General features: G+C 45.2%; 1 protein-coding gene across 3 annotated transcripts in view; it reads right to left on the bottom strand.

The window, feature by feature from the left end:
- ADRA1B (adrenoceptor alpha 1B) overlaps positions 1–26,606 on the bottom strand; it is an 84,552-nt gene that overhangs the window by 17,169 nt on the left and 40,777 nt on the right. For 2 of the 3 annotated variants that reach the window (XM_039877021.1, XM_039877036.1), the window contains exons 2-3: positions 25,569–25,650; positions 23,923–25,066 (exon numbers count right to left, since the gene is read on the bottom strand). In XM_039877021.1, coding sequence (XP_039732955.1) covers positions 23,923–24,871 — 949 coding nt within the window. In that variant the 5' untranslated portion in view covers positions 24,872–25,066; positions 25,569–25,650. Of the gene's footprint in view, positions 1–23,922; positions 25,520–25,568; positions 25,651–26,606 lie in introns of those variants that run through there. The other variant, XM_039877028.1, reaches the window with a different exon arrangement.

Genomic DNA, 26,606 nt, shown 5'->3' with positions numbered 1-26,606 from the left:
TTTGAGTAACCATTTCTGTGAAGGTTCCTTTCTTCACGTCTAAAGTGAAAGTTGTACTTTCTTTTCTTCTTGGGATGCAGGGAAACTCGAATGACAGGGTGAGGGCGGAAGTGCTTTGGGAAGGGTGGTACCTGGCAGGTGTGGAGACGCGGGGCTTCTTAACCTGCGGAGCCCTCACAACTCAGTCTTCGCATAATGCGGGAGGACCCCAGAGGCCCAGCTGCCTGGACTTTGAAAATCTGCCTCTAGTCCCCAGCTAATGTCCTGCTGTGATTAACTCTGGGGAATGTGGTATGGGAGGATGAAAGATACAGCAACTTTTAGCTACGGAAATTGGTCTGCAGTCAGGATCCCAAGTTTAATCTCTGTGAAGCCGATGGGCGAGTGTGGCCACGCTTACTAATTAGGCAGCAGCAATGTAGTTGATCAAATCAATTCCCTTCATGACGCAAAGCCAAAGAACCCAGGGACAGCCTGAGCTTGGATGAGCTTTCAGAAGGCTGGAGAACATGAATCTCTCTCCCCTCTCCCACTGCCCCCCTTCCCAGAGATGTTAACATGGTTAATCTAGATTGCTTTGCTAATTGCTGGCTCCTTTCTCAGTAACAGATAATATGGTGATGCAGTGTGGCTCCTGTGTCCCTCATGTAGCCAGACTCTGGGTTGGGCTATTTAAATTGTGCTCATTCATTTCTCTCCTGGATTTACAGCAAGCATTAAACCCCATCAAGTTTACAGAGCCTTTGCTTTCTGGAAAGAAGCAAAGTTATAGCCAGTTGCCCTATTTCATTTATGAATAGCTTTACTGTTACTTTGAATGTCAATGTATTAAAAAAGAATGTAAAAGGGAAATCATTAGAAGGAATGGGGCTTATTCCAGCAGCCAAATGTTGAGACCAACATTTTTCAATTTATTTAATACAGATCAAAGGAAGAAAAGCATGAGAGAGGCTGCTTTCATTGAGGGAAATGAGCAGGGGATACGGTTCCAAGCTCTGCTCTCGTCATTTACGAGCCCTGAGAACTTGGCTCAATTATTTCACTTTTCTAGCTTTGGTTTTCTTATTCGTACAATGGAGAGAATGCTACCATCATCAAAGGGTTGTGAAGATGAAATAAGATAACATACCAAAACACCTAGCTCACTGCCAGGGACATAACAAGTGCTCAATAAATAGTTCTCTGCCAGCGTCTTGTCTCCTAAATGAAGCTTTGAAATCATGTCTTTGTTCCATATTATAAACTCTTGTATCCTAGTCCTACCATCTGTGCCACTGGATCTCTAGATTGTTCTTCTAGAAAAAGGCAACCTGTAGTCTTTCCAGAATGTGCACCATGTGATTCTTAAGACGGGACAGAATCTGGGATTGGGAATATATGCTGAGTTTGAAAAAGAGCAAATTCAATATTATACAATTTTTTACTGTGAAAACCCTGTTTTCATAATACACATCATGGAATACAAATGTCAGATCTTCTTGGCTGGTGGTATAAGGGGATCCATGATCACAGAGGGCACATGACTTTGTTTTAAAAAGGGGTCATAGGTTAAGCGAGACTGAGCAAAATGATTTACAGAAAGTCATTCTGGCAAAACACACTTGGAAGCCAGAGAGTGACTGGAAGGGAGCTTTTGGGGGTGTGGATCATCTTTTCCTTCTTGTGCTGGGTGCTGCTTACAGGGATGTGTTCCCTTTGGAAAAAACTGCTAGGGCCCTACCCTTATGGCTGGTGCACTTTTCTGTATGGACATCACACTTCAATAAAAAGTTTAAACAAAAATAAGTGGCACGCACTTTACACATGTTCAGTGTAAGATGGGACAAGGCCTGAAGATGTCTCATGTCAACTTATTAAGAAAGAGAGAGAATTCTCTGTAAATCCTAGATCACACTTTTTCCCAGATGGTCTAGATTTTTCTATGTAAGAACAGAGTGCAATCTCAAGCCATCGTCACCTCTCTCCTGGACCACCGCTACAGCCTCTTGAGTGGCCTCTCTGCCTCCAGTCTTGAGTCTCTACAATCCATTCTCTATGCACAGAGGTCTTTATAAAATGTAAATCAGATTATATTATTTCCCTTTCCAAAGCAAAACCCTCCGGTGACTTTCTAATCCACTTAGTGAAATCTCTAAACTCTTTATCCTGACCTACAAGGCCATACGAAATGTTCATGCCATCTTTCTCTCTGACACAACCTGTCACCTTTCTCTTCCTCTCTCTTCACTCCAGCATGCCGGCTACCATTTTCCCTGCTCGACCAGGCCCTTTGCATTTACTATTCTGCTGCCCACAACGCTTTCCCCCCGGGTCCCTGCAAGGCTGGTCCCTTCTAGCCACTCAAGTTTTAGTTTCTGGCCTTAACGAGCACTTTCCTCCCAATGCTGTCACGCTTCTCCCGTGATCTCACCATCCCATCCCTCTCTAGCACACTGCCTCATTTTATTTCCTCGATGGAACTTAGAATAACCTGATTTTATATTGTCCCTTTATATACCTACTATTCGTTCCTTACCCACTGCCCCCTCCAACACCCCCAAGACTGGAAGCTTCATGAAGGGGGAGGCTTTGCTTGTCTTGTTAACTCATATCTGCAGTGCCTAAAAGAGTGCCCAGCATGTAGTAGGAGCTTCACAGATATCTGGCTGTGTGACCTTTATAAGCCTCTCGATCTCTGAACTTTGATTTCCATATCTGTAAAAGTAGACTAATGATAAGCATCTCCTCCCACCTCCAGGGGTGTTGTAAAGATTACAGGAGACAGTGGCTGTGAGGCGCTTACACGGGGGCCCGGCACATTGAGCAAATAAATGGCGGATGTGCTTCCTGGGTGCTAATCGCAAGGCTTTGTTAATCTTAGACCCACTTGAGGCCTCTGATTCATTTATTGTGAGCAAACAATTACCATTTATTAGGGGCTCTTAGGCAAAATTGTGATATGGCATGTCCAGAGACCAGGTTTCTCGACACTATTCTGATGTGTCTTTGGCTGTGTTAGCCGTTCTCTGCGTGTTGTATAATTATTGACTGATTAACAGAGAGCTGGTGCTATTTCGATCTTTCTTCAAAAGACAGGGCAGATGGAATTTGTATCTAGAAGAATGAACACCCTGAAGGACACTGCACCACAGTCAGACATGTAAGAAATGAAAACAGGAGCAGGACCCTCAGGACAGGAGATGGCGGCCAGTGAGAAAGCAGATTGCCAAAGCTTTCCGCTGTCATGGACGGGGCCGTTTGCTCCCAGGGCATCTTGAGTAAATCGCTATCATTAGAAGTGTCTCGTTAAAAAAAAAAAACAAAAAACTGCTTGAACTCCTGTTCAAAGGGAACAGGACCTTTGAGCCTTGATAAGTTCACAAAGGTAAAAGTGGTCTCTCCAAGATGCAGTGTAAATAAATGAGCCAATCTCGGGTGAAGAAGCTCATTGAATGATAAAGAGCTACCGATCTGAAAGAAAGAGAGAACCCAGAAAAATAAAGTTGGGGAGCGGGAGTCAGAAAGGGAGAGAGAGTGAGGGCCAACTGCAGTAGTCAGTTGGTCACCCAGGTAATAATACACTGATTGGAAGGAAATCACAGAATTTTAGCTACAAAATGAGAAAGTGTTCCATTGTGTTCCTTTTTATTTTATCTTTTTTTTTTTCTTGTGATCTGGTGAAGAAAAGGTTTTTTAAAAATTGGGGAAAAATCAAATGAAAAGCAAATCTCATCTTTTCCCTGACCCCTGGGAACAAAATCCCCCTAAGTAGGTCACATGCAGTGTCCTCAATCATCACGGCAGAGGCACAGGCTACAGGAAGCATAAAAGAACTTCCAGGCATTATTACCTAGATAGATCTGGTTAGTGAGAGGTGAAGATGTGTGACACAGACAGGAAGTCATCCAACTAGCAATTTTTAATCAGGTTGAAGTTGGGGTGTGGGGTTTAGGGACCTTCAGGTCTGGGGTTTTTTAGCCAAGAAGCCAGAAGAAATAGCCTGTGGGGGTATTTTCAGCCCTAGAGAGTTCAGGGCTGGGCAAAGTTTTAAGAGTAAGTTTACTTTCCTTGGGAGGCTATAAGAGCTCAATTAACTAACATCAGATTCTACTTGGGTAGTTTATTTTTTTAAAACTTGCTCTTTATTATAACTCTTTATCTCCCACAGAGATTCTCTCAATTTATGCTTTATTTTAATAAAGAGCTTTAAAAATTAATTGTTAATTTTGCATTGTGTACAAGCTTTCGGGTGAGCATATGTTTTCAATTCTGTCGAGTATCTACCAGGAGTGGCATTGCTGGGTCACAAGCAACTCTATGTTTAACTTTTCGAGGAACTGCCAGGCAGTTTTCCAAAGTGACTGCATCATTTTACATTCCATAAGTATATTTTTTAAAGAAAAAATATATTCATGGGTCCAATGGGTGTGTTCAATCTCTCAAGACATCATCAACCATGGTTGAAGCAAGCTGAGGAACTCTCACTCAGGGCTGTACAGTAGAACTTTCTAAATGATGAAAATGATCCAAATCTGTCCTGTCCAACATAGTCACTAGCCCTGTGTGGCTACTGAACACTTGAAATGTGACTACTATGACTGAGGAGCTGGATTTTAAATTTTATTTCATTTTAATGAATTTAAATTTGATTTACCTCATGTAATCGAACCAGTAGCTACTGTATTGGACAGCACAGTACTTATTCTCCTGTCTGTAAAAACTCACAGTTCCCAAAAAGTCGCCTTAGAGATCCTGGGGAAATGTCCTCCCTTCTGGTCTCTACCTCACAGCTCCAAACTAGGTCCCGTCACAGACATCACGAAGAAGAAATTCGGAGACTGTGATGCCTTAAATCAGAAGCACATCACATTGAAATTCAGGTAACTCCCAACTTTTTCAGGGATGTGTTTGGGAAATTCACACTTCTTGTGTCTCCTCTATGCTTTCAGCTCACTCGGTTTACAGAACCGTCGTAATTGTTTTGTTTCTTGTTACAAGAGGGATACATATTTACTACAGAGAAGCGTGAGAAGAAAATGAAAGGCACCATAGGTAATTACTCTAATATCTTGGGGAGTGTGTGTGTGTGTGTGTGCGCGCACGCACGTGTGTGTGTGTGTGTGTACACGAAGTTTATTTATATTTCAGCTTCGGGGACAGAAGCAGAAGGGACACTGGAACCATTCCTGTTCTTTCCTCGCAGGTCCTTTTCACAGCTCCTGTGATTTGATTTTATTCACTTACTGAGTTCCGAGTGCCAGGCCTGTGCTAGGTGAGACCCAGTCCCCTGAGAGAGACGGACATCAAAAACCCAGTCCAGCCCAGTGCAACAACCTTCTGACGGGGACAGAAGGAGGGCAGAGAAAGCACAGAAGCGGAGTAGTAGTCATGGCCTGGGGAGTGGTGGAAGTCTGCAAAGGGGAAATGACACTTGAGCCGAACACTTGAACTGGAAGAATTCCTGCTGCAGAGAAGAGGGCGAAGGGTTTCGCAGGCAGAGGCAACGGCGTGAGCAGAGGCTTAGGACGTGAATGAGTCGGGCGTGCTCAGGGAAGGGGCACTGCTCCCCGGTGGGTCACGTGTGGCTTATCTGCTTTATTGCCATTTAATTATCCTAGTGGCCTGATGAGATAAGTAAGATGTCACCCCCATTTCACAGGCAGAAAGTGGAAGCTGAGCGCGATTAAATAATTTGCCCAGGGTTGCACAGCTAGTTAGAGGCAGAGCTGGGATTCCAGCTTGTTGAGCACAAAGCTCAGTAGTGAGGGACAAGGTAGGTTGAAGCTCAATCGTGAAGAGACTTTTCTGCCATGTGCAGGATTCAGAAGCCACCCTGTGGGAAGCTCAGCAGGATCCTGGCATGACTGGATCTGTTTTAAGAAGGTCACCATGGCAGCAATGCCAAGACACTTTTTGAGTGAAATCAACCCACACTGTAAACAGGTCAGCAGTTTACTTGGGACTGAACCACTCTCAACACACACACACACACACACACACACACTCACACACACCTACAATACTCTTCTCTCTCTTCACACACACACAGACACACACACACTCTCTCTTCACATGGTATTAATGACGCAGACTCACACACTTCCTCTCTCAGCTTCTCTCTCACACACACACTACACACACACACTCACAATTTCTCTCTCTCTTTCACACACACACACTCACACACTTTCTCTCTCTCTCTCTTCACATATACACACACACACACACTCACACACTTTCTCACACACACACACATACCTTCACACACACACATGTTCTCTCTTCTTCACAGACACACACACACACATCATGACACATATTGATAATACACACACTTCATTATTACACACTCTTTCTCTTCTCTTTCACACACACACACACACACACTTTATCACACACACACACACACTCACACGGCTTCGAAGATTAGAGCCTCTGGGGATCCAGCACTTTTGCTTCTTTCTCGCTTCCCAAATGGAAATCCATACCACCAGCTCGAGTTCTGTGTCTCCTCCAGACCATGGTGAAAAAGACTGTCTGGAAGGGACCCCACTCCTGGCGGGGGAATCTTAGATAAATCACTTCCTCACGGCCTGTTTCCTCTTCTGTAAAAGTTGTCTGGCTCCTAAATGCAGTGGGACTTGTTAAGGTGTTTCACTCTGGCCACACACCGTGATTTTGTGGGAGCTAAGAGAGCTGCGAACTGGCTGCCCCCAAATGTAGAGTCTCTTAGCATTTCCTGCATGAAGCCAGAGATCTGGCTTTCGAGGCACCATTGAAGACATGATAGAATCTTCTTTTGTTTTCAGGCTGAGCCAATGGCAGCAAATAACCTAATTAGGACCTCGCAAGCAGCTTGCCCAGTGAAAGCTAATTTAGTTAGGGTCTTATTAGTTGTTATAACTACTTTTTAATGAAGCTTTATCACATCCTAGTACGCATATCCCAAACAATTGTATTAAATGTTGGCAATCGACCTATTATTCTTTGATTCCACTCCTTTTTTGCATCGTTCCCAACTATCCTAATATTCAAATGCCTATAGTTCGATTTCTTTTTTTCTTTTCAAAGCCAGGTGCAACATTGAAAGCATATTTTTCTATCTCATCTCATTTCCCATTACTCTGGGATTCCCACCCACTGGAGTTGTTTTGGAGTGATGTGGAGGATGGAGAAAGGGTCCCCACGGGCTGTCTATATTTCCTAATATTCCCACTATTAATCACTCCTAATCTATGTGATTTTGAGGACTAAGGGGCCCTGGATAAAATGGAGACAAACACAGAAAACCATTATTATGAATTAGCACCTTGGTGAAGATTAGCTCACCATATTAGTTAATATTATAGCCAATAAATGAGACTTCAAGAGAATTAATCCTGGAGTGAGTAGTTTTGACAGTTGGTGTGTAGAAGAGGATGGGGGAAAAAAAAAAACAAGAGTTAACAGGTTTCTAGGCTAGAGGTTTTCATGTTTATTATCCCATTTCTTCCTCTTAACAACCTTGATGTAAATGTGTTATTACAAGTGATTTACAGATGACAAACAGGAGCACAGAAAGATTGAGTCAGATTCAGAGCCGCACAGACAGTAAGAGGGAGAGTGGGGATTTGAAGTCCCGGGACATCAGGCAGAAGCTAGGAAAGGGTTGCAGCGTGGGGAGCCTTGGCTTGTAGGGCAGTATCAGGACATGAGGGACTAAGCCTCCTGGGGAATTACCTGTGGGCAGGTGAATCCCGGGACAGGAGAATGAGGGGCACTAAAGACAAACCTGGCAGGGCTCACAGCTTGACCCCAGCAAGGCTGATCTGTTTGTGTTCTGTCTCTCCTTGTCATCAATGGGCAGTGCAATGTCATCCTTATGAAGACAAGATTGGCATCAGGCTGACCTAGGTTCAGATCCTGGTGCCAGCCCTTTTCTGTAGATGTGACCCTAGGCAAGCTATTTAAGCTCTCTCAGCTACGATGTTTTCACCTGGGAGAAGGGATAATGATATCCCTCTCATATTCTTGTTGTCACAGTTAAAGGACATGGACAAGCATCCAGCCCAAGGAGGGCGCTGAGAAGTAGTGGCCCCTGCCCTTCTGAACTGGTACTAGTGAGCTGTGTGGCTATCATGGGAGGGCCATGGATGACAGGAGATGGACCCACAGGGAAGGTAGGACTCCGTCTTGTTAGGTCAGTGGTTCTTAAACTTGAGTTTGCCTCAGAATCACTGGTTGGGCTTGGGAGAACCCTGATCACCCGGGCTGTACCCACAATTTCTGATTCAACAGATTTGGGTGATGCCTAAGAATTGTCATCTCTAACAAGCTCCTGGGCGATGTGGATGCTGCTGGGCTGAGGACCACACTTGGATAAGGCCTTCTATCTTTTTTTTTTTCCAGGAAGGGGCAACTCACTGGATACTAGTGAGATAATATATGTAAAAGTGTCTAGCATAATGTCTTATAAATAAAAACATATAATTTGTTATTATGTTTATTGAGCAAACATTTTTGAGTCCTTATAAAATAATAACAGCATGCTTTATTAGGGTTTCTCTACTTTTGTACTCTTGACCTCTTGGGCCTGATAATTCTTCGTCATGGGGGCTGTCCTGTGCCTCCCCCACTAGATGCCAGTAACAAATCCCAGTTGTTTCAATGAAAAATGTCTCCTGGGGGAGGGGGAGGGAAATCACACTTGGTTGAGAACCATTGCTTTATATGAGTAATCTTATTCCATCCTCACAGTGACTCAGCGAAGGAGGTGTTATTTGACCCATTTTAGAAGAGGGGAGAGAGGGAACCGAGAGGTTGAGCAATTTGCCAAAGACCACATAGCCAATAAAGGAGCAGGAGCAGAATTTGAACTCAGGACTGACATAATCCAGAGCCTCGGTCACGATCACTCTTTTCCTTGCATCTGAGAGCACATGTTTAAGAAGGTGTAGAGAAGAGTCCATTTAATTACGTGCATCCTGGTGGTTGCCTCTGAGACGGAGAGGGATGAGTGGGAAGAAGAGTGGGAGGCCTTCAGATGTATTTTATTTCTTAGAAGGGAAAAAGCATGTAGCAAATGCAGCAACATGTTAACTCTGGGTGGAGGATTCTTGAGTGTCTCTCTTAAATTATTTTTTGTTTTTTGTTTGGAATGACTGAGATATCTCATAATTAAATATCAAAACAATTTTAAGAGGAGAGAAACCTGAGTAGAAATATAGATTCATCTTCTGATATTTTCCAAGCGTGTGACCACCACACCCTACACTCTATTTACTTAGTTTTTTATTCTTTTCATCTTTCTTAACAGAGGGAGGCCAGCCTTTTAATGAGAAGAAATCGGTCCCATTTTTTTTTTCCCCCAAAAGACATAGCCCATTCATAGAATTAGTCATAGTCATGATAATATCAACAGGTGCTTATTAAATATCACTTCCAAAGTCTATAGTATATTCTAGGCTTCACATACACTAACAGCTGGTGTTTATAAAATATTTACTAGTGTTTGGAACCTGGCTGAGTCCTTTTCATCCTTTTTCTTATTTATTTCTCACTACAATCCTATGAGCGGATGATTTCGGTCACATTTTACAGATGAATCAACTGAGGCAGAACTTCAGACCTAGATTTGCCTGATTTCGATGTCCCTGTTCTTTCCAGTACTCTAAGCTGCAACGCGAATAGAAGTCATGAAGGGCTAACAAGGATGTCCTAGAGAAAGGAACGTGCCAGCCCCCTTTGCTGCATTAGGGCTGGGACGGCAGTGACAGAGACAGGTGGCAGGAAAGGCTTTCCCGAACAGGTTCTGAGAATCCCTGGTTGATCTCAGTCCCCTGGTTTACTACCAACTTGACCTCCAGACCCTGTGACAGTGGGTCAAAGTTCAGCTGGTCCCTGCTCTGTCCTAGATGCTGGTTCTACCACCTCTAGATTTAGTACGGTCTGAAAATAACTCTGCCTTTCAGACCAGCCATTCAAGGTCAGGATTAAATTATGCTCCCAACTGACCAGGGCCCATTGGCTGCCTCTCGAAAGCCTTCTTCCCCTGCAGAATGCACTCACTGGACCATCTTCTTGCTTCTTGAGCAGTGCTCAATTCAGTTTTCAATTCGTGAGGCTGGCATCTCCTGGAGCCAATTTGAATTTTGCTACTAAAATGTGGTGCATTTACCATGCCCTTGTCTAAATATAGGCTGTCCACTCTGTTCCTTGGATTCCTCTACACAGGCCCCCTGCGGTGGGGTGGGACAAGCTTGGATGCCCAGAGGAATCCTTCCCCATGAACTCATCCCCTGAATGCTTCAAACTTGATTGTTTTCCTGGGCATGGGGCGGGGGCAGCATTTTCTTTTATTTTGTTATGGCTTTAAATCGGCAAATCAGCCCAGGAGCCCTGAACCACTGATGTGGACTGTGGTGGGCCTGGCAGTCTTGTGAAAGATCAAATCCGTTTACACACCGTGGGTGACTGCTTTTTGTTCTCAGATCCAGGGTAAAATACACACATTCCAGGCCACTGCCCTCTGGCTCCCCTGATGGACGGGGTATTGCATTCCAAGAGGGCAGTTTACTAGCCCTGAACTCAGGAAGCTGATACCAAATTGGTTGGGAGGATTTGAAGCTTTGAATCCATTTTATTGCCTCTGAGGGGAAGCTGATTTGTCACACAGATGCCTGAAACTTTGCAGGCCCCAGGTGGTGAGGAGCTAATCAGTACAAAAAGCAGTCTCTTCAGCTGTGTGGAAGCATAGCTTGTGGGGAGTGTGAACTGCCACACCCTACCCAGAGGGTAATTTGACAACGAAGGTCTGAGGCCTTTCACAGGAGCCTACCTTTTGATCTAGCCATTCTAGGTGGACTTTTTCCTAAGGAAATCCTAAAGGGCAGATACACAAAAGATATTGAAAATGTGTGTATAAGAATATTTGTCAAAGCTAACAAACAAATGTACATCAAGAGGGGATGGATTATTTTAAACATATAAAAATATGCTTAGTGTCATAAAATTTCACCTATCAAGTTGGCAAAGATCAAAAAGTTTGATAACACAATCTTGGCGAATGTGTGCGTACTCTCAAATGTTAGTTATGAAAAATGTAAATTGGTATAAACTCTCTAAAAGACGATTCAGCAGTATTTATAAAAATAAAAAGTTAACTCGGAATAGTGCTTCCAGGATTTTATCTTACAGATTATATGGAAAATAATGAGATATGTACAAAAATATTTGCTACAGTATTGTTTATAATAACGAAAGATTTGAAACAACATAAATATCTTTCAAGGCAGATCAATTTGAAAAAAATACAATGGAATACTATGCAGCTGTTAAAAAGAATGAGGTTGCTCTATTTAGGTTGAAGTAGAAAGATCTCCAAGATACATTATTCAGTGAAAAAAGCAAGGTGAAGAATAGTGTTTATAGTATGTTATTTTCATTAAAAAGAACATATATTTTTATATGCATAGAATATCTCTGAAAGCGAATGCAAGAAATGGGTAACAGTAGTTGTTCCTGGATGGGGAGGGACTGGATGGGCTGGGACCAGCAAAGTGAGAGGGACATTGTTTTCACACTTGGGCCTTGTGGATGTGATACCTTGTGCGTGTCTCACCTATTTACATAAATGGGTTGTCATAAGTGGATTGTTTAAGTACATTATGTTAACTTCTATTATAGAGTGTAATGCAGCATTAAAAAGATGTGAAAAATAAATAAAAAATGAAAAGATTCAAATTTATTGAAATGCCAAGAAGTCCACACTTGACGCTTAGTGATAAAAGCACTAGGTGATCTGATTTGTGTGCGCATACACACACACACACACACACACACACACAAAATTCTGAAAAGTTCCCCTGGAAAATATTAAACATGGTTATATTAAACAGGATTATGGGTGACTTTTCTTTTCTTTTTTATATCTTGCTGTCGTGTGTGAATTATTTTTTGCTACCAAGAGAGAAAATTCTCATTTAAAAAAATTCAAAACCAAAAAGGAACAAATAACTTGATAACATGTTTTTGAACTGCAGGAGTGGGCAGGGCTGTACCTAGGAGAGGGAAGGGGTCAAAGCAATTTTTAAGTGTTCTAGAGCTGGTGATCACACAGTAGGATATATGTATATATAATTTTTTATCAAGTAAAATTGTATTAAATGTATGTTAAGATTAAAAATGACTAACGACAACAATCTTTTCTTTTTTGGCTATTGATTTTTTCTTCTAAAAACATACAAATGTAATTGTCCCTATTATAATTTTATTGAAATTCAATTTACATTCTATCACATTTTCTTAATAAATAGAATATTTGCTCATCATAACATATGAAATAGTACAGAGGTGTATAAAGCTAATCTACTCCTGCTAACTCTATGTTTTACCCCCTGAAGTGACTAAGTTAATAGCTTTTAAGAATGGATTACATATTACTCTATGACTTACTTTTTTTTCAATTTAAATATCATGAACAATGATAAATGTCAGGATAGTAGACATAGATTTAACCTATTTGTTTTAACTACACTTTATGTTTTACTAGATTTTAAATTTCTTATTTACTAAAATTGAACATAATCAGATTAAACCTGAAATACCAAATATTCCTTGCCCCACTGCTTTGATTTTTAGGAACTTATTCTAAATATGTGGGCACAGACATAATTCATTGCAACATTGTTTCTAGTAGTAAAAAATAGAAAATAGCCTAAATGCCAATCAATTGGGAAACTGGCCAGTAAAATAGGATAATCCATAAAGCGGGTTACTATAAAGCCACGAAAAGGAAAGCAGTAACTCTACATATGTGACATAGAACTGTGTCTACGATATGTTGTTGAGTATAAAATGTAACTTTCACCATGGTGTTTATGAAATATGATTTGTAAAAACAAACAGGATGGAAATACACACATTCCACATATATACACACTCAAATATATACATATGCATGCATATGTATGCTTATAAATAAATAGAATGTTTGTGGAAGCATGCACAAATAATCTGGTAACAGTGTTTGTTTCTGGAGAAAAAACTGAGGAAGTGAGTTGGCAGTGAACCTGGGGCCTAATGAGGGCAGGAAAATTTTTTATTGTTTTTTTTCCTTTTTGATCAAAATAAAAGTCTATTCATTCTTTTTTTAGGAAAAAAAACTAGCTGATAAAAAAATTGCTACACGTAGTCACACCAAATAGTTACAAAGCATAATAGCATAGTCCAAGTTCTCTGTGGTCCTAAGACTGTATTTTGGAAAAAAAAAAAATAGAAAATTTCACATCCTGAAGTACATCTTTACAATGTTGGGAGGCAGAGTTCTTATTCTGGGGTAAGGGGGGGTCTGTAAACTTGGATGGGAAAAATTACTTTTTTAAAAAAACAAATAAACAAAAAAACTAAACTTTGGATGAAAATTAGCATTTCCTTCAACAGGAATGTAGGTAACAAGCCATGGTAGATTTAGCATTAGTTTTCTTCGATAGAAATCAGATTTATGATATCACATAGCATTTTTTGCAGATATCTTGAACTATTTCTACTTGTGACTACTTCAAAATTATAGGAGTTATATATTTGACTTGCTGCTAGATCTTGTTTAATGTGTTAGTAATGAAAAACATTGTTTCACTCTAATAAATTTGCTTTTTCAATGTTATAATAACTATTTCAACATAATTGATTTTCTTCGAAATCCTTTTTCTCTTATTTTATGTGTCTGTTGTGTGAAGGGGCTTCACCAGATTGCCAAAGGGGTCCATGGAGGGTTGGGGACAAGAGGTCACGAACGGAAGCTTTGAGGGTGAACTTGGAAGCAGGGAGAGGGGCCCTACCACATTCTCTTGATGCCAGGGGGCGATTTATGGCCTGAATATATAAATCGGAGATGTAATTTTTCTGTTGTTGTTCCAGTTGGTAGAACCTCCTCCCCTCCCACCAGCTGCCTCCCTGGACCTCTGCCCGGGCCAGTGTTGGTGCTCTGATGCCTGTGAATGACAGTGAGCCCGGCTTGCCCTTGGTCCCATTTTAACCTCCTTCTGGGGCCTGGCCAGGGTGCTGAGCTCAGCTTCTAACTGATGCACGTTAGTCTGACAGGAAACTCTATCTTAAAGAAGAATTTCAAAAAGTGTGCGACGCCGAGCCCCAAATGCATCCCAGCTTCAGGAGAACAAGACGCCATGGGCTGACACCACAGAAAAAGTTAAATGGGGCGCTGTTAGGAACGATCCACTTGTGCATGCTAGAACATTCTGTTTCTGAACATTTTGGCCTGAATGGCTATTTGGTGCAACTTTTATAGCACAATTCGTTTGCTCACACCAGAGAGGGGGCACTTGAGTGTTCGAAGGGGGCTCAGATGTGCTGCCAGCCGGGAGGTGTGGTCATGAGTGTGCTGTTGACAGAGTTCTAAGAACACAAGCCTGGCCAGTGAGGACTGTGCCCTGAGCTGACTCACGCTCTGTCATGCCAGGAGAGGGGGTGATGGACCGGTGAAGATGCCCCTCCCCCGACAGTCCAGCCTTAGCAAGTCCTTAAGACACAGCTCGCTTCCTTCTCCTCCCTGAAAATCTCATTTCGGTCCACCCCTCTTTCTGTCTCCTCTACATTCCTGAGACACTCATCATTCTGATCACACAATTCGTCTTGTGTAGGAGTGAATCTATTCCTTCATTTACTCACTCATTCGCTAAGTATGTAGGGTCATCAAGGATTCAGATCCCAGCTGTCACTCGCTCATGTAACCAGGGTAAATTAACTGAAGATTTAGAAACTTCAAACCAGCACTTACAATAATTCCTGTTTCCCACAAAAACCATACATGTGAAGTTGCATCTTTCCTCTTTAAATCGATGTCTACTTCATTCTCTAATCTTTCTCTAGACTGTTAAGGCTGTGGGTACCAGATTCTCTCTCCTCCCCTTCTTAGGCTTTTTTCATTGTGCTTGTGGTTTCAAGGAATGGACATGTCACCTAACCCCTCTAAGCCATTTCCACATTTATAACACGAGGAAAACTGTACTTTGTATCTGATGGGCTGTTGGAAGGTTCAAATGCTAGATGAAGTTGGGCACACTGCATTATAGCTTCGATTGCTGTATTTACTGAGGGTCTGTTAGTTGCATGTCTCTGGGCTGGGAGGGCAAGCCTTTGGAGTCAAACCTGGATCTTGTCCTCCAGGGATTTGCGGCCAGGTCACTGCTACAAATGTGCATATCAGTCTTGATCCCCATGGACAAATGTGATAAGCACCATAAGGTTATTATAAGGGAACTGAACTCTGCCAGGAAAGGGGGTAGGAACCAGGAAAGACCATGAGAGAGGTGTCCACAGAACCAGGGGTTTACAGGTGGGCAGGATTTGGATATTCAGAGGCATGGGAAGGGCATTCCTGGCAGAGGGAACAGTATGAACAAAAGCACTGGGGAAGGAAAAGGCAAGGTGTATTTGGGAAATGGCAAATAATTCTACTTGAGTTAGAGTATGCTCTTAATAATCCTGCTGAACTCCCAGTGCTGTGTATTCACTCATTTGCAAGTCCTCGTGTTAGGCAGACAGGAAAGATGTAATTGCTGCTTATGAGACATTCACAGCTTGGAGAGAGAGGGAGGGAGGGAGGGAAGCCCATCGGTCAGGAGGCTGCTAGGGAGAAGCAGCTCTGTGGTGTTCGGGTGTGTGCAAGGGGTACCTACTCAGTCTCAGGGTCTCTGTCTTCCTGGCACCCCCAGCGCCTTGGGATGGACCCCAGCACTGTTTCTTCATGGTTGTATGATTTCATAAAGTTTTCAAAAGTAAGATCTATTAACCGAGATTGGTTAGGACCACTGTCTCTTTCCACTCTGACACCCCTCTGTCATATTTCCCCTCACGTGGGTGTTAGTGTAGAGAACATGGGTGTTTGGGGGAACTAACTAAGAGTTAAGGTACATTTTTATTTGGATCCTGTTGAATATACGCATGTGGTTTGCAGTTTTTTCTTTCTACATAGCTAGGTCATCGCCAGCCAGAGTTAGAGCAAGGTGGAAAAACAGCTTCTAGAAATACTCCCTTGTCCAGATGCTGACTCACCCGACCTTGTGACATTGAGAGGTAGGATCAGAGACTGGCCCCCGATAGGAGGGAGTCCTGTGGTGCTGGGACCACGCGTGGGTGGCGGAGGTGAATCAAAGTCTGAAATGTGTGCGGCCAGAAACCAAATTGCGAAAAAGTCATTCAAATTTGTTGTTTCCCTAAATTTGATAAAAACCTTAGAAATGTATGCAACAGCAGCAATAAGAAGTTGAAGCTGAAAAAGTCTGGAGTATCCATAATAAAAGAGAAATTTTGACTTATCTTGCTAGGGGAAGACCTCATTGTTTTTATATTCCTTATGTCCTCACCAGGGTATGGTGCCTCTCGGTTGCTGAATGACAGGCAGCCCTTGCCCTTCCTTTCCCTTTCTCAGAATTGGCTTTGGTTCCCCCAGTTTCTTCCTGGGCTTCCATAACCCAGGGCTCAGTCCTCAGGCCTAGGATGTCCCCAGTGATGAACTGCTTAGCATTATCTGGTTTCCTAGATGTGAATCCAGGTTCTATCACTAATCAGCTGGGTGGCCTGAGGCAAACCACTCAAGCTCTCTAAGCTTCGGTTTCCTCATCTATAAGATAGGGACTAGAAGAGTGCCCCCGCCCGTCACCCCGTTCCCTTCATGAGCCTCTGGAGAGGAGTGAATGACAAAATGCATGGAAAGTCCCCCAAGCCTGATGTAGCACAGTGAGACTGGCACGCGGCCAGACCTAATAGATGGTAGTTATTAGTATTATTATTATCAGATGTGGCCAGGGAGCACAGTGACTGCAGAAACATCCTGCAGACATGGAAGAAAGCAATTTCCCGGTGTGGCCTGGCAGCCATCAGTTATTTTTATGAGCCACACACATACTCAGGTAAAGGCATCACCTGCATTACAAATCTTAATAGGCCCATCTGTGATGGCTCTGCGGTTACACATGCACCCACTGGCATTGCCGTGTCCTGCTTCGCCCCAGCTGGACTGGGGACCTCCTTCACGAATGGCCCTCATTCTGTCGTACCTGAGAAGCGTGACCCTCCACATATCACCTTTCCCTCTCTCCATCCCTCTGTCCAAGTTCTCTGAATCTCACGGCAAAGCCGAGGCTAACACATCAATTCCGTCTTTTTTGCTTTGCATCCCATCCCTCCCTCCTCCCTGCTTCCTGCTAGAAATATTTATTGTGTCCTATCACCATAGTGTGTGCCATGATTCCAAGACTTTTGCCAAGTAAGACATTAAACACACACACACACACACACACACACACACACACACACACATGTTTACACACACACCACACAAATAACTATCGCTGCCACTTATTACCATCGTCCCAACAAAAAATGCGATTTCAGTGTCCCAAAATAGAAAGGACATAGTCTTTAGAATAAAAAGACTGTCATTTATATTAAATACATTTGGAAAAACATAGAATTTTCCTAATTTTTTTTCTCAAATTTTATCATCCATGGGCACCAGACAAACGTTTGGGAAGCACTGTAGTAACAACAGGAATGATAACAAACGTTTATTGAGTGCTAAATGCGGAGTTTGACTGACTTTACCATTTACTAGCTGTGTGACGCAAACTACCTAACCTCTCTGAACTCTTGTTCCCTAACCTATAAACACAGGGATGACAAAGCTTGCTTGCAGAGGGGCTGTGAGAGTTATGAGCGATACAGAGCATTCAGTGTCGAGCGGTGCACCTGGTACATTGGAGATACTGCTTCGACAGTGCTCATTTTCTTCCTCCTCTCCAGGGAGGCTCTAGTTTAAAGAATTCCCTTTCCCTACTGCCAACCTTCCTGCTTTCCTCCATATGGACTGGCTCAAGGGGCATGGGCAGGATTGGGATGCTTCTGGTTGCATTACAGGAAGCTTAATTAAGCTTTCTCAGCTCTCCATGGGGTGTGATACCAGGGGTTCCTAGGCATAGGGAGCACTGATGCTATCTATGCTGCTGGCTGCATAAGAATCACCTGGGAGACTTGTTAAAAATCAAGATTCTCAGCCACATCACAAGAGAGTCTAATACCATAGGTCTGCAGTGAGGCCCAAGAATCTACACTTTTTAAAACCGACAGACATTTCTGATGAGCAGCTAGGTTAGCTGTTAGTCATGGGTCTTGGCTTTCGAGCTGGGACATTCTTACTACTTAACTCACAAGACTGTTTGGAAGATTGTTCTTAGTATGGCGTCCTATGGGCCCTGATGAATGGTCCAAGGAAGGTCTTGGGAGAAATTCTCTTGGCCTTGTGTTTCATAACCCATCCACCCCCCCCTGCCCCTCACCCCAGTCCCATATTCTCCATCTCAACAAATGGTACCGCCATCACCCAGAAATCTCAAGGCTATTGCAGACACATTCCTTGCTCTCACTAACCATCCTACATCATAACCAATCCATCCTCAAGTCCTTGAATCTGTCCACTTCTCTCTACCTCCACCGCCACCAGCTTGGTCTAAGTTACCCCCAGCTCACACTGGGATCGTGGCCTCCTAACTGCCCTATCTCTGGTCTGCGTTCCACACAGCAGCCTGAATTGTCTTTTAAAGACCTAATTCAGATTCTATCTCTTTTCTGCTTCAAACTCTTCAGTAGTGGCCAATGCAACTTAAGATAAAATCTGAAGTCTTTACTGTGGCTTAAAGTTCCTGCATGGCCTGGCCTCTTCCCACTCTTCCAGCCTTGACTGGCGCCTGCCTCCTGTCTGTCCTCCAGGCTCTTCCAGTTCCTCACCAGCTCCTGCCTCAGCACTCTCAGGGGCACCCTTCCTTCTGCCCAGAGCTTTCTTCTTCTACCTGCCCCTTTCATTGAATTGGCTCCTCCAAACTGTTCAGAGTTCTGCCTAAATGTCACTTAGGAACCCCTATGATATACTGATTCCTATTATAGACGTCTAATAGCATCTAACCCCCTTTCTTCAAGCCACTTATCATGATTGGCATAGATGTTTATTTGTGTGCACGTGTTTTTCAAATTATCTGTGTTCCCTCCTAGACCTAAATCTTATAAGAACATAGCTGTTCTGATCACTCTATCTCTAGCACAATGCCTAGACATAACAGGCATGTAATAAATACATACTTATTTAGTGAATGAATGAGTGAATGAAGGAATGAATGATTAATGATACAGAGCTCGAATCCTAGATGAGGGCAAGGTCCTACTTTTTCCTTCTGGCTGAGGGTGATGAAAATTCTTGAGAGACCCCATACTACACAGTGCAGGAGGTATGGCGAAAATCTAGCCCTGAGCTAGAATGCGAATGAACTTCCCTGACATTTTATGGGTAAGTCTTTCTTCAGGGATGAATGGGAAGTAGAAGAAAGCCAGGGCTTTTAACAAAAGTGCAATACCAGCTTTTGACAGGTGGCTCTGGGTTCCTAGAGGACATTTGCTATGAGAGTAGGTTGAGACCGAAAAGTAAAAAGGCCAGACTTCTGCTGGGTGCAGTGCAACTGATTCATGCCTGTTCTGACAGATCTGGATTCAAATCTTGGCTCTATCATTTACTTGCTGTGTGACGCTGGGTAAGAAGACTAACCTATCTGAGCTTCAGTATAGTCATCTGAAGAGAGGGAGCAATTACTCTTTCCTGTCAGGGTAGCTGTAAGGATTGAGATAATGTCTGTACAGGGCCAAGCAGAATCTCTGGTCCAGAGAATGTGCTTCATGATAATATAATCTCACTAAGCTGTAAGCCTCCTGAAGGCAGGAGCCATGTTTCTCTTTGGCTCCCAGTGATTAATGTAGTGCTTAGCACATAGTAGGGGCTTTTAGGAAGTCTTGATTAATGATTTCATAAATGGTCGAATGTATTTTTCTTCAGTAGGATTTCTCCTTTCCAGGAAGGATTCCCTGTATATAAAAATTTCCTGTAACTCAAACCAACTACTTTCCTCGTGAGCAACTCAAATCCCTGTGTTTTGATACCTCTGAGCTGGAGGATTAGTCTGTGTTTATGGAGGTGGCTCTCTCTTGAGTCATCTCTGAGACCCTCACCCTTCCTTGTGCTCTTGAGGAAGGTGGGGATTCATCAGCCCCACTTTGAATGAGAATACTGCAGAAACAAATCAATGGTGAGAGGAATTCCTATTTGGTTCCAGTACTATAGAGAGCACAACTGTTTCTTTGAAATTGACCTTCATTTATTTGGAGGGGAAAGCAGTTAGTTCAATAATGGCTTCCTGGTGCCTTTCAGCATTTTAAAAGACAAGAAAGATTTGGAGCGAGGCAAGGTTCCAGTGTTTTCTAAACAACGTACCATGCCCAGCTACCAGTTGGCTGCCCGGCACTTCCTGTCGTTCCTCCCTCCCCATCTTTCCCCCCAATACATTGCACCTCCCTCAAGAGCCCAGCCACTTCTCGAGACCCTGACCAGGCCTTCCTCAGAAGGGTGAGAGCTGGCCTTCATTATAATGCCAGGCAGCTGAAGATTCCTTGGACCTCTTGCTCATGGCCTGTCGAGTAGAAATGCTACTATCTTATATTCCAGCTATTTCCTGTCCCTCCATGGCCTGATTCCAGGGGTCAAATAAAGAGATCTTTGCTTGGTGGAACCCATCCCCGCTCCCAAGTAAATGAGAGCTGGTCCCTATCCCAGCTTGGTCTGAGGCCACAAGGGAAGGGTGGGGAGGAGGTAGGGAGGGTGTCACAGGTGGGGAGGACTCTGCAGGAGATGAGAGGCCCCCCTTTGCAGGCAGCCCAACCCTGCTCGCGAAAATAAAAATAAGGGAGGAAGGTAAACAAATGGAACCCCTGACCAGGACCCTGCAGGGGGCATGGCTATTTTCCCTCCTTCCCAGGAGGAATCCCAACCCTCCTCTCCCAGGGAGAAGACAAACATGGCTATGGAAATCTCTAGCCAGCCAGGGCCCTGAAAGTCTATTGCCCATTGGAAGTTACTCCCACCTGCTCGTCCGTTTGCCAACCCCTGTCTCCCCCAGATCTGCTTTCTCCCCTTATGAGTGAACAGTCTTTCATGGAAAATTTAGAATTTGGAACCTTCCTCAGATTCCAAAGGAGTTATTGTTCTACGTCATGTTACTTTTATTTGGGTGTTATTTGAACTCAGAGGGAGTAGAAACCCATATCTCAGTTTTGCTTGGATGCTAAATCATTAAGAACACGTTAATTAAACACCTTCTCTGTTTGAAGCTCTTGTGTACCTTTCACAGTCCACCCCAAACCCAAGGCCTGAAGTCCGTGTTCCCCACCTGCCAAGGCTTGTGAGGGTCGCCGGGGAGAAGAATGTGGGTGGAGTTGGCTCAGGGAGAGCACACTGGGAGATCTCCAGGAAATAACGGCATGGATGGACAGAAAGTTTTCATGGCAAGGAGAAGAGAAACAAGCTCTGATAGTATCGTGGTGGCAAGAACGTCTTACTTTCTACGGTGTGGAAGCCAAGGACCTAAGATTTTAGGGGGATAAGGTCTCAGAAAGGCATAAGCAGAAGGAAGGAAAAATAGAGAGAATGTGAGTGAGGAAAAACTGAAGGTGGGCCTGGAGAGCAGGACCCAGAGACAAGACACACTACCCTGCATCACCCTGTGGCTGGGGAAGCACTGAGCTCTGCAGTATTTAAAATCTTGGCATCCAGGAAGCGGGAGGCTGACAGTTGCTGAGAGGTCCTCTGACCATTAATTCTCAAAGCCTTGTCTGTAGACCACCTCCTCAGAATCACCTGGGATCCATCTGAGCTACTGAGTCAGTCTCTGTGAGTTAGGCCTAAGAAGCTGAATGTTTATCAGGTTCCACAGATGGTTCTGATCCTTATTACAGATTGTGAGCCCTTGATCTAGTCCAATACTCTGGCTCTCTGAAAGTGAGATCTGAAGCCCAGAGAGGTAAAGCAATGAGCCTAAGGGCACGGAACTACCTGATGTGAAAGCTCCCGTGGGAACTAGATTGCTCCTGGTCCCCGAAGCAGTGCTGTTTCCATTTCAGCATGCTAGCAGCCTCTCCATCTATTTGGAGCTGTTTTCTTGACCCTTACAGTGAAAGCCGGTACCTTTGATCCATCCCTGCAACTTGCTGGGACCATCTCCTTCCTGAGGATACTCTGGTCATAGCCTCTGCAGGCCAGTGGGCAGGAGCAGAAGGAAGAAAGGCCCAGTTCTCTTTTGAGCCTTTAGTAACGGGTGTGGGGTTGGTAAATAAGTAGAGGAGGAGAAAACATACTGTTATAGTTGAGGGGTGACTGGGGTTTGGTTTGTAGTACTAAGAGCTAATTTTCCTTGAGCATTTGCTGTGCACCAGACACTGTATTAAGTCCTCTCCATGCACTAATGCAAATCCCATGGAGCAAATAGTAATTAGCCCTATTTTACAGATGAAGAAGCTGAGGCTCGCAGAGGAGCGGTCTTTTTCCCAAGGTCACTTAGCTAATAAGTGGCCAAATGACTTCCACGTACAACAGTGCACTGTGTATTGCCCAATGCAATGTGAACTGTCATCCACTTTAACCCCAAAAGCCTGCAAAAGGACTCTAAGACCTTGGGAAGAGAAGAAAGCTTCTCTGCAGTGGGATATGATCACTTCTGGGAGCAGACTTCGAACCTTTTCCACTTATCGCACTGACAGTATTTCTGACAAGCATTAGCCTGCCTTAGAAAGGACGACATGGAGAGTAGGTTAAATAGCTTTTTGTCTTCATCTTTTTAAAATGGAAACTTTTGATATCAGTTCGCTTTTCTTCCATTTGCTTCTTTCTCTTGAAAGCAGTGTGCTTTCAGAATTTTGGTTACTCGAGGGATTCGATTGTGTCGGGTTCTGAGTCCCTGGTGTGACTGCAGGCATGTGTGGTCCATGGCATGTAGCAGCCGCTACCTCTTCTGATATCACAGCACATGACTTCGCCGTGATCACCTCCCTCCATTCATTTTCTGAAGTGTTCCCCAAGGATAAGAGACGAAATCAAAGCAGATCAGTGCCTTAGAGGAGGGACACGTGTTTTCCAGGCCATGTGGACAGCATGTCACAGTACCCTCTTCTAGGTCTGCCTCCTAACCAGACCTCTTCTTCCTCAGAAGAGATCAGTCAGGCAGCCTTTTGAACAACTCAGTAGGACCACCAAGCAAAAGAAGATGGATATGTTTTTATAGGAGGGGAAGGACTCAGTTTCATCCTAGCAGGATTTGGTGTCTGGCAGCTGAAGGTGAGGGATAACTATAATTTAATTCTGGGTATTTCTTAAATCCCCAGAGTTAGGAACACTTTTGGGTGAAAACTGAGTATGCGTGACCCTCTGGTCATCTTCCTTCTCTTTCAAATCTCAGGCTTTAGATAACTTAAGGGCCAGTTGGGGCTGTGTGGCTGTAAAATGCTCTTATTAACTCCTAATGAAGGGAGAGCACTGGGGTGACAGCGAGCAGTGAAGGGAGGAGGGGAGAACGCAGCTTCTGCAAGGCTCCTGAGCAGCGCGGGGCTCTGCAGGAGCCCTGAAATGCTGAATGAAAACTGCCTTCCTGTGTAAGAGCTGCCTCCCTGCTTCCCAAATGCCGCGTCTGCGGTGACTACAAACTACTTTGTATGCTGCATTCGTGACGCCGCCTTAGCCTGCACATCATTACTACAGAAATAACGCCGGTGTGATGCTCAAGTCCAGTGGCCTTTTTAATTATTAAACCGAGGCTGTCGAATGAGTCATTCTGCACACCAGAGTTTCCTCCCTTGGTTTTATTTCCAGCGACTAGTACCTTAGCGTGTTCCGCTAATACCTAAGTTGGTTCTTAGCCAGCTACCCAATCTGCAAAGCCTTTGCAGAACAAACAATATTCTCCAATCTCTAAACATACACAGACTGCATAAAAAAACAAGACCCACAAAGAACTTTCCAGTAGGTTCATTAGTACCAAGATCAGAAAACGCCCCGCGCCCGTCCACCAGTCCCCGACTTACCAAGTGGCAGAGCGATGAAGAAGGGTAGCCAACACAAGATGAACATGCCGACCACTATGCCCAAGGTCTTGGCTGCTTTCTTTTCCCTGGAGAACTTAAAAAGTTTGACAGCTATGGAACTCCTGGGGTTGTGGCCCTTGGCCTTGGTACTGCTGAGGGTGTCCTCGTGAAAGTTCTTGGAGTGGATCCTCAGGGTCAGCTCCTTGGAGTTGGACATCTCCCTCATGACTCCGGCCTCCAGGTTCTTGGTGGTCCTCTTGGCAACGATGTAGACGCGGCAGTACATGACCAGAATGACTGCCAGAGGGATGTAAAAGGAGCCCAAGGAGGAGAAGAGGGCGTAGAAGGGTTCTTCAGTGACCCCGCATTCCTTGTCATCGTTGGGCGCTGGCTCCTTCCACCCGAGGAGTGGCCCGATGGAGATGACGGTGGACAAGACCCAGACACTGAGGAGCGCCAAGATGGCCTTCCTCCGGGTGACCAGCGTGGGGTACTGCAGGGAGTAGCGCACCCCAATGTAGCGATCGATGGAGATGGCGCACAGGCTCAGGATAGAGGCGGTGCAGCACAGCACGTCCACGGCGGCCCAGATGTCGCAGAAGATCCGGCCCAGGACCCAGTAGCCCAGCACCTCCAGGGCGGCGGAGAAGGGCAGCACGGTGAAGCTTAGCAGCAGGTCGGCGATGGCCAGGTTGACGATGAAGTAGTTGGTGGGCGTCCGCAGGTGACGGTTGCAGGCCACGGACAAGATGACTAAGATATTGCCCACGATGGCAAACAGGATGAAGGCGCCCAGCACCAGGCCCACGGAGATGGCCCTGGTGATGTCCAGCTGGGGCAGTGTGGAGTTGCTCGAGGTCTGGTTGGGGCCAGTGAAGTTGGCATTTTTCAACTCTCCCCAGTGGGCAGGTGCTGATGTGTTGTGGCCGGTGTCCAGGTCGGGATTCATTTTAGAGTCCGCCCTCCATAGCCAAGGGGGTTGACAGGGCTGGAAGGGCTGTGGCCAAGGCTCCTCAGCTGCCCTGAAACTTTGCCTCCCCCATGGTGGTCTTCTTCCCAGAGGTGCCCTCCTGGCGAGGAGTCATCTTCCCCGAGCAGCCCAGCCCGGCGGCACGTCTCCTCCTGCACCGCGCCGCTCGCTCGCCTGTCAGAGGGAGGAGGAGAGAGGGGACGAGGCGGCAGCTCCAAGTTAATGGTCCACGTCAGGCGCGCCGGCCCGGCTCGCGGGGGAGCCGCCAGAGGAGGGGCGGCGGGCGGGGGGCGCCGGGCTCGGCCCGGCCCGCGGCGGGTCTGCAGACAGCAGCGCCTCCGCCCAGCCAGCGCCGAGGAGGGTCTGCTTTCAATGAGCCGCCTCTGGGCTGACTGCACGGCGGTGACATCAGGCGGGGAAACCCGGCGTCCTGACTCCGCGCGGCACTAGGGGGCAATGCGGGTCCAGCGAAGGCGCCCGCAGCCCCGACGCCGGCACCGTGTCGGCCCGCAGGCCGGCCGCGCCCCCGGACCCCAGGGCGAGCCTTGCGGGGTGCGCGGCAAGAAGAGCGATCTGAGCGTGGGGATTCCCCTGTCCCCCAGCCCGAAGTGGCCCGCTGGAATTCTTACCTCTTCTATTCGCTCTTCATTTTCAAAAGTGGGGTGGGGGTGCTTACCTCTAATTGGGCGGCGGGGGGCGGGGGCGCGGCGTCTGGAGTCAGCGCCTAGATTTAGGCGGATATGTAACTTGTGGAGCGCCTGAAAGAGAGCAGGTGAGGCAGGTGAGAGAGACTTGAGACAGATCTGAGACCAACCCTCATCATTTACCTCCCAGTGGAAATAAAAATAAGGCTTCTCCTCACTCACTCATTCACTCAGACCGTCGCTCATTTATTTAACGGATTGTTGAGTTCCCACTGCCTGCCCTGGGTTCTGTGCTAGGTGCTGTGGGCATAGTAACGGGAACCAAGTCGACAAAGACCCTGCCTTGCAGGAGCTTATGTTCTAGTGGGAGGGAACAGACAATAAAAAAAGTAAGCAAATTCTGAGGTGTGTCCTATGCTGGCAGGTGTCACAGAGAAAATAAAACAAGGGGTGGAAAATGGTGTGTTGGGGGGGGCATTTGAAATTTTAAATGGGTGCTTGGGATGTCACTGAAGTGATATTTGAGACGAAACCTGAAAGAAAGGAGGAACGAGTTGGTGGGTTATCTGGGGGTGAGGGTGGTCGTGGTGGTGATGGGGTAGGGGTAACAGACCTCCAGGCATCGGGGGAAGCGGCTTGGGGAATCTGGATTATTTGTTGATTTTTTCCTCCTTTCTGCTGTTGGACATTCATGTCCAGGGATGCACTCCCAAAGCTGGGTGAATGGTAATTAGGGGAGAAGGCATGGGCCAAAGATGCCAAGGGAGAGCCTTATGTTAGTTCACGTTTATCCAACGCTTGGTACGTCCCGGAGAGTGTGCTAAGTATGCTTTTCATTTTCTCACGGCCCTATGAAAGCGCTATTGTCATCATCCTTTCCATTTTGTGGATGAGACACCAAGGTACAGCGAAGTTTAAGTCTTTGCTTAAGTCCACACAGCCATCAAGGAGAAGAGCTGGGAATTGAACCCAACTGCAGGTCTATCCAAAGCTGAGCACTTAGCTGCTGTGTCACAACCTTTGCCCGGAAGCACAGTAGGGGGCGAATTCCCCCTCCCTCAATTTCATTG

This window comes from Pteropus medius, unplaced genomic scaffold, assembly GCF_902729225.1.
Source record: "Pteropus medius unplaced genomic scaffold, Ma_sr-lr_union100, whole genome shotgun sequence".
NCBI classification, from domain to species: domain Eukaryota; kingdom Metazoa; phylum Chordata; class Mammalia; order Chiroptera; family Pteropodidae; genus Pteropus; species Pteropus medius.
The sequence above is the reverse complement of the archived record's forward strand: the minus strand, read 5'-3'. Positions and strand labels throughout refer to the sequence as shown.